This window comes from Prionailurus viverrinus, chromosome E1 (assembly GCF_022837055.1).
Source record: "Prionailurus viverrinus isolate Anna chromosome E1, UM_Priviv_1.0, whole genome shotgun sequence".
NCBI lineage: Eukaryota > Metazoa > Chordata > Mammalia > Carnivora > Felidae > Prionailurus > Prionailurus viverrinus.
In genome coordinates, this window is record NC_062574.1 from 35,663,777 (window position 1) to 35,682,986 (window position 19,210).

A 19,210-nucleotide genomic window follows, 5' to 3' on the forward strand; every position below is an offset into this window, starting at 1 on the left:
TTTGCAAGTAGACTTTAGCCTCTCCCAGGTCCAGACTGGTTGCAATGGCAAGAATGTACCAAGGCAGGCCAGACTGCATTTAGGCAGGAATTTAGGACTGGCTTGGTATGGATTCAAAATTAGTCACTACTGATAACGCTCCAAAGAACAGTGAGAAAAATAACTTTTGGCCAAAAATCCACATTTTGTCTACTCATCAAACAGCGTGGATTTGGGGGTGGACTGTGAAGATGCTGCATTGTGAATATGTGCAGCACTTGCTTTCCCTCCAGCTCCCTCATCGCAGGCTACTTCTCCCTCCTCTGCCCTTCATGCTCTCTTCCGTCACATCCCATCTTGCTTCCAGCCGATGAAGAATTGAGCAGAATGCTGAGCAAGTCCAGACTTTGTGTCACCAAGCACCCAATTAGGTTCTGGACTTCAATCCCAAAGACAGACTCAAAGGATGACAGTAATAGTATTTATCATATGGGGTTGTTTTGAGAATTAAATGAGCTAAAATACGCAATTATGCATTAGTATACTACCTGGCCTATAGTAAATATTAGGGTAATTTTTTTTTAAAAAAAGCAGAGAAACAAGAAGAAATAATCAAAAACCGTATTTCTGACCACCAAAATCCCAGCTCTGCAAAAGCTGGCAAACTCTAAAATATCCCAAACATCTTATGTATAGAAACAAATGTGGAAAGTAGTCCTGATAATAAAGAGGCATTCAAATAGAGAAAAGGGGAATACTAAAGATCTCCCATAATCTTTCAGAGCTTCAAGAGATCTTTAACAGATCCCTAAAGAGTGTTTAATCTCTTTCCTTCAACCTCCAGGGTAGTAAATCACTGCTTACGAACATACTGGAAGGAGATCAGGGTTCTACTACATTGCTGAGGACTATGGGATCAGCAGCATGAGTAAGACGATAAGGTAGAAAAGGACACAGACTAGTACCTGCAGTGCTCCTCAACTATGTATTAGGTGCCTGTGGACAATGCTAGCCAGTTTTCCCACCACAGAATCCACCAACAGTTATAAATGTAATCATAATCCTTCCACTCATCATAAAGCCTAGCAAGTTAAATTGCAATTTGAGGGGTGCCTGGGTGGCTCAGTCGATTAAGCATCTGGCTCTTGGTTTCAGCTCAGATCATGATCTCACAGTTTGTGAGATTGAACCCCGCACTGGGCTCTGTGCTGACAACGTGGAGCCTGCTCAGGATTCTCTCTCTCCCTCACTCTCTGCCCCTCCCCCACTCTCCCTCACATGTGCACACACGCACTCTGTCTCTCAAAATAAATTAAAACCTTTAAAAAAAACTGTAATTTGAGATAACTACTCATATCACATTCATTAGTGTGACATCATTGCATTTTCTTTTTTAATTCTTTTAATATTTATTTATATTTGAAAGAGAAATAGAGAGAGACAGAGCACAAGCAGGGGAGGGCCACAGAGAGAGGGAGACACAGAATCTGAAGCAGGCTTGAGGCTAGGAGCTGTCAGCACAGAGCCTGATATGGGGCTCAAACCCATGAACCGCAAGATCATGACCTCAGCTGAAGTCAGACACTTAACCGACTAAGCCACCCAGGCACCCCAACATCACTGCATTTTAAAATCACTATCATCAGGGGCACCTGGGTGGCTCAGTCAGTTGGGCATCCGACTTCGGCTCAGGTCACGATCTCGCGGTCCATGAGTTCGAGCCCCGCGTCGGGCTCTGGGCTGATGGCTCAGAGCCTGGAGCCTGCTTCCGATTTTGTGTCTCCCTCTCTCTCTGCCCCTCCCCTGTTCATGCTCTGTCTCTCTCTGTCTCAAAAATAAATAAATGTTGAAAAAAAAAATTAAAAAATAAAATAAAATCACTATCATCAGATGTCAATTGTACAAGTAAATGTTATTTATTTTCTTAAATTTTTTGTTAATGTTTATTTATTATTGAGAGACAGAGCGTGAACAGGGGAGGGGCAGAGTGAGAGGGAGACACAGAATTGGAAGCAGGCTCCAGGCTCTGAGCGGTCAGCACAGAGCCCAACACGGAGCTCGAACTCACAAACCGCAAGATCATGACCTGAGCCGAAGTTGGACGTTTAACCGACTGAGCCACCGAGGCGCCCCAGTAAATGTTATTTTAATATATTTTCTTACCCTGCAAGTTAATACTGAAATAACCTGAGACTTAATCTGATAGCTACCTGGTATTAGCACAGAATTTTTTTTAATTAGGAAAAAAAAAATCAAGGCAATAAAAGGAAGGTATAGTAGAAATGGGCAATTAAGAATGCATCTTTAAATTCCTTATATAAACACCTAGATGTTTTTCTTCAATATGAATCAATACAGTTATAGGAAGATGCTTGCTTGAAACGAATTGATTCTTCTAGGACTTTTCAGAATGGAAGAGAATAAACTAGCATCTGGGTTACCTGAGGTAAGCTGAATGCGATGCTCCCTGGAACCACTGATGGGTGGGTCCTCAGTGTAAATGTATACCTGTGGTTGGGAGAAGTCCTCACAATCACGTGCCTAAAAGACGGAAACATAGTTAATATTCCATGTCAAAGGAAATAGAAACATTAACTCCTGTGTATGTGTTCGTTTCCAACAACTGATGCTTCATGAGTACCAGGTGGAAACATGGCAGAGTGTTTGAGAGTCCCGAAGGAAGAGAACCACAAATTTCATTTCTAAAAACTGTCAGCAATTCAAAATTTTTTCCAGGCAGAAGGGGTACCTTGGTACAAGCACACATCAAGCACAATCGGGACCAAGTTCAAGAGCATACATACCATCCAAAATATCATTCCCAATTTGCATAAAACTGAAGATAATGATTTAGAATCTTTGATTTTAAGTGAAAATTAGAAGAAATTCCTCTCCTGAGAATTATTTCACATCTTTTTTTTTTTTTTTTTTTTTTAGGTTTATTTATTTTGAGGGAGGGAAGGGGCAGAGAGCGAGAGAATCCCAAGCAGGCTCCATACTGTCAGCACAGAGCCTGACATGGGGCTCGAACCCACCAACCACGAGATCATGACCTGAGCCGAAACCAAGAGCCAGACATTTACCCAACTGAGCCACCCAGGTGCCTCTATTTCACATCAAATAGAATAAAAGGAGGAGAACCAAAGATAGAAGAACCAGGATACAACAATCCAAAAAGAGTTAGTTTTAGGACTAATCATTAAATCTCTGTAGGCTCTCAAAACAGTTGAAACAGTAACAACCTATAAAATTAAAAAGATGGTAAAAACAAGGAATTGTCACAAAATACATCAGCTTTCATATAGATATCAATATTTATTATTTCAAAGCATCTTTTGCTAATTCACTCTGCTCAGGAGTTACCCATGAACAGATAAAATATAGTCATCTCATGATAACCTCCTACGCAGAGAAATTGCCAAGGACTGTGTGTAATAAAACCTTTAAACTCTATTTTGCAACAGCACTATCTTTTTAAAAATCATCTTTTAGAATGCTATGACTTTCTAAATATTAATGGTTAGTGTTTCTATACACTAGAACACAAGTCCTTTATATGCGCTGTATTTCAAGTAAGCTCCATCATGAGTACAGCGAACATTTGACATATGTAAGAAAAGTCTATAAACAAATTCTCACACTGATTATCTATACCCCAGTTTATACAGAGAAAGTTCTGTGCTCAACTTAGCATCATAGAATTTTTAGGGCAAGAAACAATATTACTGCAATCATTCAGCCCCTTACTCTGAAACTGAAAACTACAGATAACTGGCAATTCTAACTTTGTAAAACTCATGTATTTTATAGATAGCTTTAAAAAAAAAAGGGCTCAGTTAAAATCCTGCCTTGTTGTTCCTTATTTCCCCAGTCTGCCTTCTGGTAGGGATCCTTTATCTCCATACCTCTATCAGCCTCAGAAGCATATGGATGGCACTGAACTTGGTAACAGAGTTTTTAGAAGTTCTGGCAGTGGATGATGCGAATTAGTTAAAATAAATGACAACAAAAAAATACTTATAAAAAATACTTAAAAATACTTTGTTGTACATCTTCCAATGTTCATTTCTTAGATCATCACAGTAATAATTATCAAAAGAGCTAACAGTTATGAAGGTTTATTAATGTGCTAAGCACTATTCTAAACGCTTTATCTATATAAGTCTATCTTCACAACTACCCTGAGGAAGATACTATCATCATCTCCATTTCACAGATTAGGACACAGAGGCCCAGAAATGATAAATAAGTTATCCAGGGTCACCCAGTTTGCAACTGGCAGAGCATCCAAACTCAGACAATCTGACTGCAGAGCCAAAAACCTAAAGACTATGCTATATATGATCCATACAACTAGTATGTTTAGTTCTGCTAACAAAGTTAATAAAAATAAAAGCTACATATAAAAAGCTATATATGATTTTAAAAACATATTAATCAAAGTTTAACACAGTAAAGACTAAAATACAGGGGCGCCTGGGTGGCTCAGTTGTTTAAGCAGCCAACTTCAGCTCAGGTCATGACCTCACAGTTTGCAAGTTTGAGCCCCACATCGGGCTCTGTGCTGACAGCTCAGAGTGTGTGTGTCTCTCTTTCTGCCCCTCCCCTGCTCGCTTACATGTGCGCTCTCTCTCAAAAAAAGAAATGAATAAATGTTAAAAAAAAAAAAAAGACTAAAATGCATAACTCTCATCTTTTCCATTTTCCAACTTAGCAAGAAGAATAAAAAAATTATTTTCGAGTTTCCTAAAACACAAGCGCTCTCTAAAAGTTTCCAAAATACCACTTGGCAGGTTGGAAAAAAACAAAGTTAGATACTCACTGGCCAGGCTGGAAATCCTTTTCATTCACAACTGCACAGTTGGTTAAAGATAATTCATCTGTAGGACATCTTGCAGCTTGCATACTCTACAAAAAGCAATGATTAGGAAAAGAAAATTAAGTCATCTTTTATAACCTTAAAGAATAATTTATGCCTCCTGTCCTCCATTCCTCATCACCTGTAGTAAATACCTATTGTTATCGACTCCCTGCATTCCTTCCTCTGTGATCACAGCAAACCCTTCCTTTGGGAAACTGTTCCTTCCCCCTTCCATATAGGCTTTTGTGAGCCTGCCAATCACAGCACACGTGCAATCACATAGAGTCCTATCCCATTCATAGGATTTATAGACATGTGCCAGAAGGACACTCTCCCCTGCCTCACCACTGCACAGTGGTCAAATTTCTGCTCTAAAAGACAGTAAAACTATTACAGAGAAAGCAAAGATAACAGAGACAAAGAAACAAATAGACACTTTGAAACACAGATCTGACAACCAAGTTAAAGCCCTTGAGACCAGTACTGCATTGGTTATGTTGGTTATGTACCAACAAATACTTTTTTTTTTACTCAAGCTCTTTTGATTTGGTTTTCCAACTCTTCTGATGAAAAGAATTTTGAGTGATTCAAATGCAATTAAGTAAATTCAGTACGTTTAATCAAGTGTATAATGAAAGAGTATCTTTTTTTTTTAATTTTTTTAACATTTATTTATTTTTGAGACAGAGAGAGACAGAGCATGAGCAGGGGAGGGTCAGAGAGAGAGGGGGAGACACAGAATCTGAAACAGGCTCCAGGCTCTGAGCTGTCAGCACAGAGCCCGACGCGGGGCTTGAACTCACGAACCGCGAGATCATGACCTGAGCCGAAGTCAGACGCTTAGCCGACTGAGCCACCCAGGCGCCCCAAAAGAGTATCTTTTTATAAGAGATCCCAAGTGGCATGGACCACATCTCCTATGGATTAAGAAAAACCATCTTCTAAATATCTCCCAACAAAGGTAACTGAAAGGCGTATTTTTTCAAAACAGCAAGTAATATTTTTGATTAACAGCTACTAGCAAAACATTCCTTCACACAATGTACTTAACCAATAACTCTTCCGCCATTCTCTTGGATTTCCTAGTTAGTGAAATATGACCCTTTTAGTCATGACACATAGTTTATGACTCAAGTGCTCATTCTTCAAACCTCAAGTCAAAGCTGATTCTTCTTAAATTTGTCTCTCAAAAATGTATAGGGCAAAATAAACTACCTTTTGCTTTGCTTCTGTTTTAACTAAAAGGCTAGTTTCAATACACTTATCCCAATCGTTTAGAGCAGTGGTCCCTAAAGTGGGCTACGTGCACCAGAAGGATCTACAGATAATTCACGTATCAAATTCAACTGCAGTTAGAAACAGACCTCTGAATAGGTGTATCATAAGATATCAAGCCAAGATTTTAAAGAACAATGAGGCAGCAATTGGTTTTCTGTATTTTTTAATAAAATAAAGAATATTTTTCACCTTTAGTTCCTCCTTTTTATCTTTTCGTATATACTTTACCATGTATATAAACTCTGTATATCATTTAGAAATAAATATGTAAATATATTGCAGATACATGACCAAAGAGGTTTTTCTTATGGGATTCATAAAATATTTGGAAATCATTAATATTTAGAACATGAGAGAATAAAGCCTGGGTCATAACTTTGCTTTATGAATGAGACTGTATTTTTGCCCATAGTCAGTGTGACCAGATATCTGACAAAAGCGTACCAAACTTTTTTAGTTTCCCACCCATCCTAGGGTCTCTCTCACCTATAAGCTTCTTCCTTTTATATTCTTCTCTCTCCCCTAATGCCGAGCCTCTTGCCTAGCTAAACTCCTGCTTGTTTCAACAATTCTCAGCTCAGACATTACTTTTTCTAGAAGACCTTCCCATTAGACTGATATAATAAACTTCAAATGAAAGTATCTAGCTGTATTTCCATGGTCTGTTTACATGTTTGCATTGCATACAAGACAGGAAGCTTCTCAAGGACTCAGATTATATCCTGCTTACATCTGTGGTTCCCCAGAGCTAGCACAGGGCTTGGTAGAGTGCTCATCAAACACCTGCTGAATCAATGAACTTATAGATCAATACAAATCTACCTAACTGCAGAATAAACAGTTCAAAGGACATGTATTCAAAGGATATTTCAAGGTTATTTAGGAAGTGATCTAATTTAAATTATCTAATAGTTCAAAATTGCACAGAACTGATATAGCCACATTAATAATAAATTTACAAAACGTTAAGTTAACCTTTTCATTTGTAAATGTATTTAGCTGTCAAAGAGGTGGTGTCCTTGAAAAAAAAAAGTGAAAAACTCAGTGGAAGTCATCTGGCTGGCCAACTACAACAGATGCTGTGAGCAAAAGGCCTCCCTACTGGAATCTAGAAGCATCTGTGTTTTTATGATAAGCCAAGCAGGGTACCTCATTTTTCATCAAAATATAAATTCCTATAAATAGTAGTTGTTTACTTACCACAGTAATGCCAAGGGAAAATTCCACAATTTTTCTAACATTGACCTTGCCTCTAGGAAACAAATAAAAACTCAGCCACTACAGCTGCGCAGCTCTTATGAAATGAAAAATACTATACGGATAGGCAATTTTATATAGATTCAGTTATCTGAGTGACTACATTTAACCATCTAAAGGCTGTAAAATGCTTTCACTAATAATTGAAATGTAAAAAAATTATTAACTCTGCTACTCAAAAGAATAAAAATCTCAAATCCTTAATGGAAACCTTAGAAGTAATTATAGCATTACTTGAAAGCCTTTAAAGTGTAGAAAGAGAATTTGCTTCTCTTAATCAAAAAAAAACAGGGAGGATTTAATCAGGACTCCTCTCTGCAACATTATACAGTTTTCAAATTTAAACAGCATACTTTTGTCCAAAGGTCCACTTTAAAAATTAGATTACTCAAATATAGGCTTTACTGTCTACCAAAGAATTTAGGAGGGTAAAATAAACATTAAAAAACACAGAGCATAGTACCTAACTAGAAGAGCTCCTTACCAAAGAACCACCCCTACCCTAACTAACTGCAACACTCCTGAATCCGCTGGTTCTTCCTTTGTGGTACTCGAGGCCTTGGCTACATCTCTCTAGAGACACACGAATCCCCCCACGGGAAAGGGAAGTAGGACAGAAAATATGAACTTAGCCAGTGGGCTCAGCTGACAAGTCTTACTCTATTTTTTGTCAGTGACCTTTGCTGAAAAATAACATTTTAAGAACTGCACTGTCCAATAAAGCACCACTAGGCAAATATGGCTATCAAAATTAAAATTAATTAAAGTTCAAAATTCAGTTCTTGGGGCGCCTGAGTGGCTCAGTCGGTTGGGCGTCTGACTTCGGCTCAGGTCATAATCTCACAGTGTGTGGGTTCCAGCCCCATGTCGGGCTCTGTGATGACAGCTCGGAGCCTGGAGCCTGCTTCGGATTCTGTGTCTCCCTTGCTCTCTGCCCCTTCCCCACTTGCACTCTGTCTCTCTCACTCTCAAAATAATAAATACATATTTAAAAAAATTTTGTTTAAATTCAGTTCTTCAGTTGCATTAGCCACATTTCAAGTGCCATATGTGGCTCATAGCTATCACCACAGAAAGTTTCATTGGACAGTGCTAGTCTAGAATAAGGTGAGAAAGGCCATCAGTAATACCTGTCTTCAGGCCTATGGATTCACTCCGTGCTATCAACTCCTATAATAATAATTTCTGTTAAAATTTTGAAGTCACATGGGCCTGAAAGTGATGGGGTAGGAATCAATTAAACTAGTATGTCCTATAGTTATCTCTCAAAAAGCAAGTTCCCATTTTGGTCTTTTTGGGAAACACCAAAGAAAAAGGTAAAAGGCTGACAACACTAAATACTGGCAAAGACATAATATAGTTTCTTATAAAATTAATGTGACCCAGCAGGTATGTGCCTAGATTTTAGTCAAGAAAAAAGAAAACATAGCTACACTTATACACAGATATTCACAGCTTTATTCACAATAGCCAAAAATTGGAAATAACACAAATGCCTACCAACACATGAATGGGTAAAAAAACTGTGATATATCCATATAATGGAATACTACCTAGCAATTAAAAAGAAACTAACTACAGGTACATATGCAACAACATGAGTAAACTTCAAAAACAAAATGATGAGTAAAAGAAGCCAGACACAAAATAAGAGTTCATCCTACATTATGTAAAATTCATCTCATATTTGGATGAAATTCTAGAAAAGGCAAAATTAATCCAGAGTAACAACAACAAAAAAGGATCCATCAGGGGCTCCTGGGTGGCTCAGTCAGTTAAGCGTCCGACTCTTGATTTTGGCAAAGGTCACGATCTTACCACTTTGTGAGATCAAACCCTGCATCAGGCTCTGCACAGTGAGGAGCCTGCTTGGGATTTTCTCTCTCCCTCTCCCTCTCCTTCTCCACCCCTGCCCCTGTTTGCATTCTCTCTCTCTCTCAAAATAAAGAAATAAACTTAAAAAAAAATTTTTTTAAATCAATCAGTGGTTGCCTGAGTGAAAGGGACACCAAAGCAGCATGAAGTAATTTTTTGAGATGACAGAAGTATTTTCTATCTTGATTGTGTTTTACTGTATACAGGTTATACCTCAATAAAGTTCAGAAATTATGTTCTGATTTTTTAATGGCTGGACAATCTCTAATAATTCCTATTGCAAAGACAGGATAAATGACTTTCGATAGAAAGTCAAAATGGGGCCCCTAAATCTATATAACAAAGACCCAGACCTTGAGATGTCCATACTGCTATCTGGTAGGAAAAGATACTTGGGCCTGCAGAACAGACTCCCCAGCCAGTCCTCAACCCAGATGTAGGGATTATAGAGAACTAAGAGAATGGTCAAATCTACCTTTAAAAGGCCAGTCCAAGGGTGCTGCTCTGGCCTGCTAGTCCTGGGCATAGGAAGTGAAAGAGGAAGGATAAAACCCACACCTCCTTCTGGCACAAATGTCCCATACCGGCCATCAGGTGGGGAATTCTTCCTCCTGAGAAGAGTAAGGATGTTTTTCTCCTGTAATGATTCTTCCCTTAAGAGGCAAGGAAGTTTGAACTAAAGTTCCATCTTCCCTATGGGCTGGGATGGAAAAGTGACCAAATAGGAACTGTGCACCCACCCACACAAATATAAGAATGAGAATCAAATGAGATAATCCTCATCTACTGCATGGAGTAAACACTTACTGAATCTTAGCTATTATTATAACTATCCTAGAGATATTCAGAAATAGAAAAAAAAAAAATCACGGACACCCAACTCCAAATAAATGCCAGAAGTAGGAGTGTGGTTAAAGGAATCTCAAGGATGCAGCAATGTCAAGGTACTTCTGTGTGGACTGACAAGGGAAAAATGTCCACAATATAGTGCTAAATTTTTTTAAAACAGTATGTAGGGTAAGCTTTTTTTAAAAAAATAAAATACACACTAAATTGTTAACAGTAGTTACTACTGAGTAGAAACTGGAAGGAATAAGGGGAACACTTTCACTTTCCACAATTCTAAACTGTTTTTACAATAAATAACCCTTGTTGTAGGGAAATTTTAAATATAGAAAGTTTTTATGTACAAAATTGTTCTCCACAGCATTATTTTAACAGTGATGAATTAGGGGCAGCTGGGTGGCTCAGTCAGTTAAGTGACACTTGATTTCGGCTCAGGACATGATCTCACGCGATGGCTCAGTGTGGAGCCTGCTTGGGATTCTGTGTCTCCCTCTCTCTCTGGCCCTCCCCAGCTCATGCTACCTTTCAAAATAAATAAACAAACTTAAAAAAAAAAAAAAACAAACCAGTAATGAATTAGAAGCAATGTAAAAATACTATTTCTAAGTAAAGGCTACCCAAACTACAATATACCCACTTAATTAAATATAACCATCAAAAGCCTCATAATATAGAGGGTTTTATATCACAGGAATATGAAAAAATATGTTTTACCTTACACTTTGATTTTTTAATTTCTTTTTACTTATTTATTTTTGAGAGAGACAGAGACAGCACAAGTGCAGGCGGGGCTGAGAGACAGAATCCCAAGCAGGCTCTGTGCTGCCAGCTCAGAGCCCGATGTAGGGCTCCAATCCCTGAACCGTAACATCATGATCTGAGCCAAAACCAAGAATAGGACGCTTAACCGACTGAGCCACTCAGGCACCCCTGCAGCTTGATTTTTTTTTTTTTTTTTAACTGTAGCAAGTCAACTGACTGAAAACGCATCAACATGTAAAAAACAATTGTGAATGGATAATGAAACTACAGGTGATTTCATTTCTTTCCATCTTTTCCACATTTTCCAATTTTAAAATATAGATATCATTTTACTAATCAAATTAAAATTTTGTTTTAAAGTTAACTGATTGCATTTCCCTTTAGACCTCTGTCTGCTTCTCTACAGTTAGGACCATGCACATTAGGAAAATAAGTCCAAGGGCATGCCTAATAAAAAGCACTGTCATTATTCATAACATACAAGACGTTGTCTCATCATTTGTGTGTGGTTTTTTTTTTCCCTTCATAATTAAATCATGTTGTTTAAGCTAATTTCCTCTGATAACAGTATGACAAAGATTTTTGTAAAGAAAAAGTACTTTTGGCAAACTCAGTAAGATGCTATAAAATGTGGTCTGAAACTCAGAACCATTTGATAAATATATAAAGAGTTAAAGATTTATTTATATTGGACAGGTTAAACAATGACAGCATCAAAATGAGTACTAAATCATAGCCATTTAACTGAGTCCTTAGCACTGTGAGTAAATAATTTCCTGTCCAAGGCTGCAATAATTTGGGAAAGTTCATCAATGCCTTAAAATAAATTACCTAAAAATTTAGAGAAGTACCTGAAACAATTATCTAGCACATGACAGGGACTCAATAAACATTTGTTGAATTTAAAAAATTTTGGAGAAATGTATCTAGAAAGTTGAAGAAAATTAATGCCTATCCAAGCAGATAAATACATAAAATCAAAAACTGCTATAAATAGGAAGTTGACAACAGGTTCCAATTACAACAGAAACAAAAAAAAATGCTTAAAGTACTAGAAAAAAGTTTAGCAAAAATACATAAGATCTTCATGAAGAAAACCAATGGAAATACATAAGAGAATATCCAAATAAATGCTGTTATCGTCTAATGACTCAATATTGTAAGGATATCATGACCTCCAAATTAACCTATAAATGTGATGTAGTTATAAGCAAAATCCCAATGGGTCATTCACAAATTCAATCTAAACTACAACTGGCAAGTAAAATACAGTAAGAAAAAGGGAGGGAAATTTTTTAATTTTATAATTGATTCCTTGAACTACATGGATTTGAACTCCACTTCTATGCAGCTTTTTTTTTAATAAATACATTACAGTATTATAAATGTATTTTCCTTTTGATTCATGTATGTGTATGTATACACACACATACATACACGTATATGTGTGTATATATATATATATGTGTGTGTATATGTGTGTGTATATATATATGGGTTTGTAATTAAGTAAACTTTATGCCCAACATGGGGTTCAAACTCATAACCCTGAGATCAAGAGTCGCATGCTCTATCAACTGAGCCAGCCAGGTGCCCCCCTTATGATTTTCCTAACATTTTTTCTCTACCTTAGGGTGCCTGGGTGGCTCAGGAAGTTAGGCATCCAATTTTGGCTCGGGTCATGATCTTGCAGTTCGTGGGTTTGAGCCCCGTGTTGGGCTCTGTACTGACAGCTTGGAGCCTGGAGCCTGCTTCAGATTCTGTCTCCCTTTCTCTCTGCCCCTCCCCCCCTCTCAAAAATAAACAAACATTAAAAAAAAATTTTTTTTTAATTCTTTCTCTAGGTTAATTCATTGTTAAGAATACAGTCTATAATACATACGGTGTACAAAATGTGGTATTAAACTGTTCATCAATAAGACTTCTTGTCAACACACTATTAGTAATTAAGATTTGGGGGAGTCAAAAACTATAAGTGGAATTTCAACTGCACAGGGAGTCAACGCCCCTAACCATGGTCTTCGAAGGTCAACTGTATTTGCCTCACTCTAGTTACCACTTTGTTTCTCACAAGAAAATTACTTCTCTCTAAATGATTTTTTTAATATGGTTCATTCTGAATACCACATTAAAAGAAATAATTCTAATTTTAAGGTAAATAACCTGAAGACTGCATATTTGTATCCCACAGGTACCTCCAATTGAATTCAAACAAGTAATATAGTTCCATTTCATCACTTTCAAGGATCATAACGTTCCACTGTAACCTCAACCGTGCTAGCACCCTGATCTTAGACTTCCAGCCTCCACAACTCTGAGAAATAAATTTCTGTTGTTTATAAGTTACTCAGTCTCAGGCATTTTATTATAGCAACACAAATAGACGAAGACAATCTCCTAGAACATACAATTCATCATGTAAAACATACACTTCAGTGTATTCACTATGCTGTGCAATCATCACCACTAATTCCAGAACATTTCCACCAAACTCCATAAAAGAAACCCTAGGCCTATTAGTTACTCCCAATTCTCCCCGCCCCCTTCACCCTCTGATAACCACTAATTTACTGTCTCTGTGGTTTTGCCTATTCTGGACATTTCATATAGATAAAATCATACAATCTGTCATCTTTGTGTGACTGGCTTCTTTCATTTAGCATAATGTTTTCAAGATCATCTACGCTGCAGCACATGACTGGATTATATTCCGTTGTATGAACATTTGTTTATTCATCAGCAGATGGATATTGGGTTATTTCCACTTTTTGGCTATTATGAATAATGCTATGAACATCCACATAACAAGTTTATATAAAAACATGTATTTTCAACTCACTTGGTTATATACTTAGGAGTAGCATTGCTGGGTCATTCTGTTTAACTTTTTGAAGAACTGCCAAACTATTTACCACAATGGCTACAGCATTTAAAAAATTCCTACCAGCAGTGGATAAGGGTTCCAATTTCTCTGCATGAGCACCCACACTTTTTCTTTTTTTTTTTTTTACTATAGCCAACCTATAGTGTGAACTGGTATCTTATTGTGGTTTTAATTTGCATTTCCCTAATGACTATGATGTTGAGCATCTCTTCATGTACTTATTGGTCATTTGCATATCTTTTTAGGAGAGATGCCTATTCAACTCCTTTGCCCACTTTTTTTTTTCCCTTTGCCCATTTTATATTGTCTTTTTATTGTTGAATTGTAAGAGTTCTTTATATATTCTGGATCCTAGACCCTTATCAGATAAGATCTGCAAACATTCTCTCACATTCTACAGGCTGTCTTTTCACTTTCTTGATAGTGTTCTTTGATGCATAAGAGTTTTAAATTTTGATGAAGTACAAATTATCTATGTTTTGTGCTTTTGTCATATCTAAAAAAATCGCTGTTTAACCCAAAGTCATATAGATTTTTACCAACATTTCCTTCTAAGAATTGTATAGATTTATTAGATCTTTGATCCATTTTGAGTTAATTTTTGTATGTAGTGTCAGGTAGGGATCCAAATTCATTCTTTTGCATGTAGGTAGCCAGTTGTCCCAGCAACATTTGCTAAAAAAAAAAGACTATTCTTTCCCCATTGAATGGTCTTGGCCCTCTTTTTGAAAATCAATTCACCATGAATTTATGTGTTTATTTCTGGATTCTCCATTCTATTTCATTGGTTTATATGACTATCCTTTTACCACTGTCACATCATCTTGATTACTGTGTAGCTTTGTAATAAGTTTTGAAAACAGGTGTGTGTCCTCTAATTTTGTTTTTCATTTTCAAAATTGTTGTGGTTAAAATGGCTTTGCATCTCCATAAGAATTTTAGGACCAACTTATCCATTTCTGGAAAAAAGGCAGCTGGAATTTTGATAGAGATTGCATTGAATTTATAGATCAATTTTGAGAGTATTTCAATATTAATAATATTAAGTTTTCTAATCCATGAACACAAGATGTCTTTCCATTTACTTAGATTTTTAATTTCTTTCAACATGTTTGAGTTTTTAGTGTACAAGTCTTGTACTTATTTGATTAAATTTATTCATAAGTATTCATAAGTATTATATTCTTTTTGATGCTATTGTAAATGGAACTGTTTTCTCAATTTCATTTTCAGATTGTTCATTGCTAGTATACAGAAATGCAACTGATTTTGTAGATTGATCTTGTATCCCGCTATGTTGCCGGATTTATTTTTTATAAATCCTTTAGGATTTTCTATATATAAGATCATGTCATTTGCAAATAGATAATTTTTCTTCTTCCTTTCCATTCTTTTTTTTTTTCTTTTTCTTGCTTAACTGCCTACCTAGAACCTCCAATATAGTGCTGAATATAAGTGGCAAGCGTACACATCCTTATCTTGGTCCTGATCCTAAAAGGGAAAGCTTTCAGTGTTCACCGGTAAGCACAATGTTAGCTGTGAATTATTCTGTTAGTTGAATTTGGCTTGTTGAACTGAACTTACAGAGTGCCAACTCAAGGTTGCTCTGAGAATCTAACAAGATCTGTGAAGGTGTTTTCAAAACTGTAAAATACCATTTAGTTTAAGATACACTTATTCAGTAACTTAGTGCTATTACTCTAAAGAGTTATCTCTAAATGTGAAAGAAATAAAAACAATGTTTGTGAAGTTTTTTTTTAATTCCCAACATCCTGATGAAAGTTTAGCACCTACATCCTTTTGAAGAATGAAGAGGAAGAGAAGAATCTGGAGAAGGAATCAGAACAAAACTAGAAGGCCTAAAGCCTCCCCCCAGTCTCAACCCCTAAGTCTCTTACCTATGGACTCTTCCCTTAGCACAACACAGGGCATTCAGAAAAGCAGAAAGCAGAGATGTAAGACAGGCAAGAAGCAAGAGGCAGCATGGTACAGAGAAAAGAACACAAGATTTGGTGGAAAAACTTAGCCATGATTCTAGCTGTTCAGGAAAAAAATGACAATAAAGAAAAAAACCGTGTGGCACCTAAAAGGACATTTAGATAGGTCTAATAAACTTCACATCTTCAAAGCTACAAAATCTAGTGACTTACATCTATAAGTCCACACTGTATTTATCTAAATTGCTGATGTTAATCTGAGTCATTATAATTAAACATAATGTTAATAATTCATGATGTATGTGCTTATAATATGAAGAAGTTCCTCATTTAATAAAATCAGCTTGATAATATAAGCACAATATATTCATATTATTTATATTTTTATTATTTACAAATAATTGAGTAAAAACTTGGCTGTTAGAGAGCAAAAATTACAACCTAGTTTTTGTTCAATGGAATGAATATTTTAATAAATATCTATAACATCCCAGACACTTTGCTGTGTGTAGATGCTCAATTAACAATGAAGCAGTGACTTATTTTTTTGAATACTTAATAAGAAAAAATAATTTTTATTATTTATTTTTGAGAGAGAGAGAGAGAGTGCAAGCTGGGGAGGGGCAGAGAGAAGGGAACAGAAGATCAAAAAAGCAGGCTCTGTGCTGACAGCACCAAGCCCAAGGTGGGGCTTGAACTCCCGAAATGTGAGATCATGACCTGAACAGAAGTCAGATACTCAACTGACTGAGCCACCCAGGCGCCCCCAAGTCCATGGTTCATAACTTTGGCATACATCAGAATCACTTGAAGAATGTGTTAAAGGAGATTGCAGGGGCCCCACCCAGCAGTTTCTAACTTTCAGTCTGGGGTTGGGCCTAAGAATATACATTTCTGACAAGTTCTCAGATGATACTGATTAGCTGGTCTGCAGATTCCACTTTGAGAATCACTGTTATTAAATAAGGAGAAATGAAGTTTGTAAAAACAGAAATACTGACAGGTTCGTATCTTCCTACAACAGAAGAGAAAATGTGAAAAAGAGGCTTCAATAATGCTCTTGGGCCATTTCATCATTTAACTTGATAAGTACAATTAAAAATTTTTTGATGCTTGATAAGTAGTAAATTGACTGGAAGGCTTTATATACAAAAATCAGTAACCAGACTCAATATCAGTGCATGGAGAAAAAAGACTAGCATGAAGTCCAGCAACTGTTTAAAGTTTGATCTATGCCACATTTTTAATGATCTGATAGTCTGGCAGAGAATATAAAATTAGAATTCAAACTACATTGTCCAAAATGGCAATTTATTTAAGTACTTTGAAATAAATGTTCATCCATTCACTCAACAATCATTCATTCAGTAATACCTCCACACGAAGCTCTGTTCAAGTCTTTTATCATCTCACAAAATGTTGTCAATAATATTCTCTAGGGAAAAAGTAACTAGGATAACTAAATGTTTTTAATTCTCCCACATGATGTTCTTTGGAAGACCCAGAATCAGTGATAATTGCTATTCTCATCGCTTGTCAACCAAGAAAATGTTTGTTCATATGCATATAACACTAAAAACACTTCACAATATTTAAAAATCCACCAGCAAAATACTTTATTAGTGAATGTTGGATTTCAAAAATGACAACTTATTTCTTACTTTAATAATTTTCCCACTTTCTCCATTACCAAAGATCTATATGGTTAGTGCAAAACACGTAAGAACTTTAGCACTTCATTCTGAATTTAGCAAAGGACCAAAATACCCTGCATTACTCATAAACAGCTGATGCTAATTCATTTGGTATTAAATCTATAGAGCACAATGTGTTAGTACTTTTTGGCTTCATGTCAAAGGAAGGAAGGAAGGAAGGAAGGAAAGAAGGAAGGAAGGAAGGAAGGAAGGAAGGAAGGAAGGAAAAGAAAAGAAAAGAAGAGAAAAGAAAAGAAAAGAAAAGAAAAGAAAATCAGCTTCCTTGAGCAATTCAGCTGAATTTTGTTGAAGTGGTCTTTGTATCTACCTTTGTAAAATATAAGAAAAAAAAGTAGGTCAAAATCAATAACAATAAAAATAAATTTTAAATTTAAAGAAAATGATATTTTTTAAAAGAGGAAAGATTATTATCATATGGAAAAGGGCCAAGAAATGCCAAATAAAGAAAAATAAAGAGGGGGCAAGAATAATTTTAGCATATAGCAAGAATAATTCTAAAGCTATTGTATAATATATATAATATTAAATAATATATTTATAATAAAACATATAATCTGATATATTTAATATAATATTAAAGCTATTTTAATTAAAACACTGAAACTGGTGCACATATAGGCAAACAGAATATGAACCAAAATAGACTCCAGACTTAGAGTGGACATAAAACACAGAGAGCAGTAAAAATCAGTGAAAAAAAGAGTGGACTCAATAATGATATTAAGATAACTGGCTACACATACAGAAAAGATAAAATTAGCTTCCCAATTCACAGCAAACACAAAAATAAATTCCAGATGAATTAAATACCAAAATGTAAAACGCAAATGTTAAGCCATTTAGAAGAAAATATTCAAGGTAGGTAAAGATTTCTTTTAAAACACACAAATGTAATAATCATAAAGGTAAAAAAAAAAAGTAGTTATTTATAGCTAGCTCTAATGAAATTTGTTTTTGAGAGACAGAGAGAGCGAGCTGGGTAGTGGCAGAGAGGGAGACAGAGAATCTGAGTGGGCTCCATGCTGACAGCTGAGAGTCTCATGCCAGGGTCAAACCCACAAAACATGAGATTGTGACCTGAGTTGAACTCAGACACTTAACCGACTGAGCCACCCAGGCGCCCTTGCTGGCTATAATAAAAATTTAAATGTAAAACTCTGTGGGGCGCCTGGGTGCCCTGGTTGGTAAAGCTGACTGACTCTTGATATCAGCTCAGGTTGTGATCTCATGGTTGTGAGATCAATACCACATCAGGAGCCTGTTTGGGATTCTCTCTCCATCTCTCTCTGCCCCTCCCCCACTTGTGCTCGCTCTCTCCCTCTCTCTCAGAAAATAAACATATCTACATAATAAACAAACAAACAAACTCTATAACCGGGAAAAGATCACTACTGACTGGGAGAAGCTATTTGCAACTAAATAAATTCCAGGGGTGCCTGGGTGACTCAGTTAAGGTTCTGACTTCTGCTGAAGTCATGATCTCGGGGTTCCTGGGTTCCAGACCCCCACCCCTACCCTACGTCAGGTTCTCTACTGTCAGCACAAAGCCTGCTTGGGATACTGTCTCCCACTCTCTCTGCCCCTCCCCCACTGATGCAAGCTCACATGCTCTCTCTCTCTCTCTCAAAAATAAATGAACATTAAAAAAAAAAAAAAAAAAAAAAAGAGGGGCACCTGGGTGGCTCAGTCAGTTAAGCCTCTGACTTCGGCCCAGGTCATGATCTCACAGTTCGTGAGTTCAAGCCCCATGACAGGCTCTGTGCTGACAGCTCAGAGCCTGGAGACTGCTTCAGATTCTGTGTCTCCCTCTCTCTCT

General features: G+C 36.6%; 1 protein-coding gene across 1 annotated transcript in view; it reads right to left on the minus strand.

Moving 5' to 3' along the window:
- Positions 1-19,210, minus strand: part of NSF (N-ethylmaleimide sensitive factor, vesicle fusing ATPase) — a 149,827-nt gene that overhangs the window by 121,733 nt on the left and 8,884 nt on the right. The window contains exons 2-3 of the mRNA XM_047833305.1: positions 4,802-4,887; positions 2,421-2,520 (exon numbers count right to left, since the gene is read on the minus strand). Coding sequence (XP_047689261.1) covers positions 2,421-2,520; positions 4,802-4,887 — 186 coding nt within the window. The remainder of the gene's footprint in view (positions 1-2,420; positions 2,521-4,801; positions 4,888-19,210) is intronic.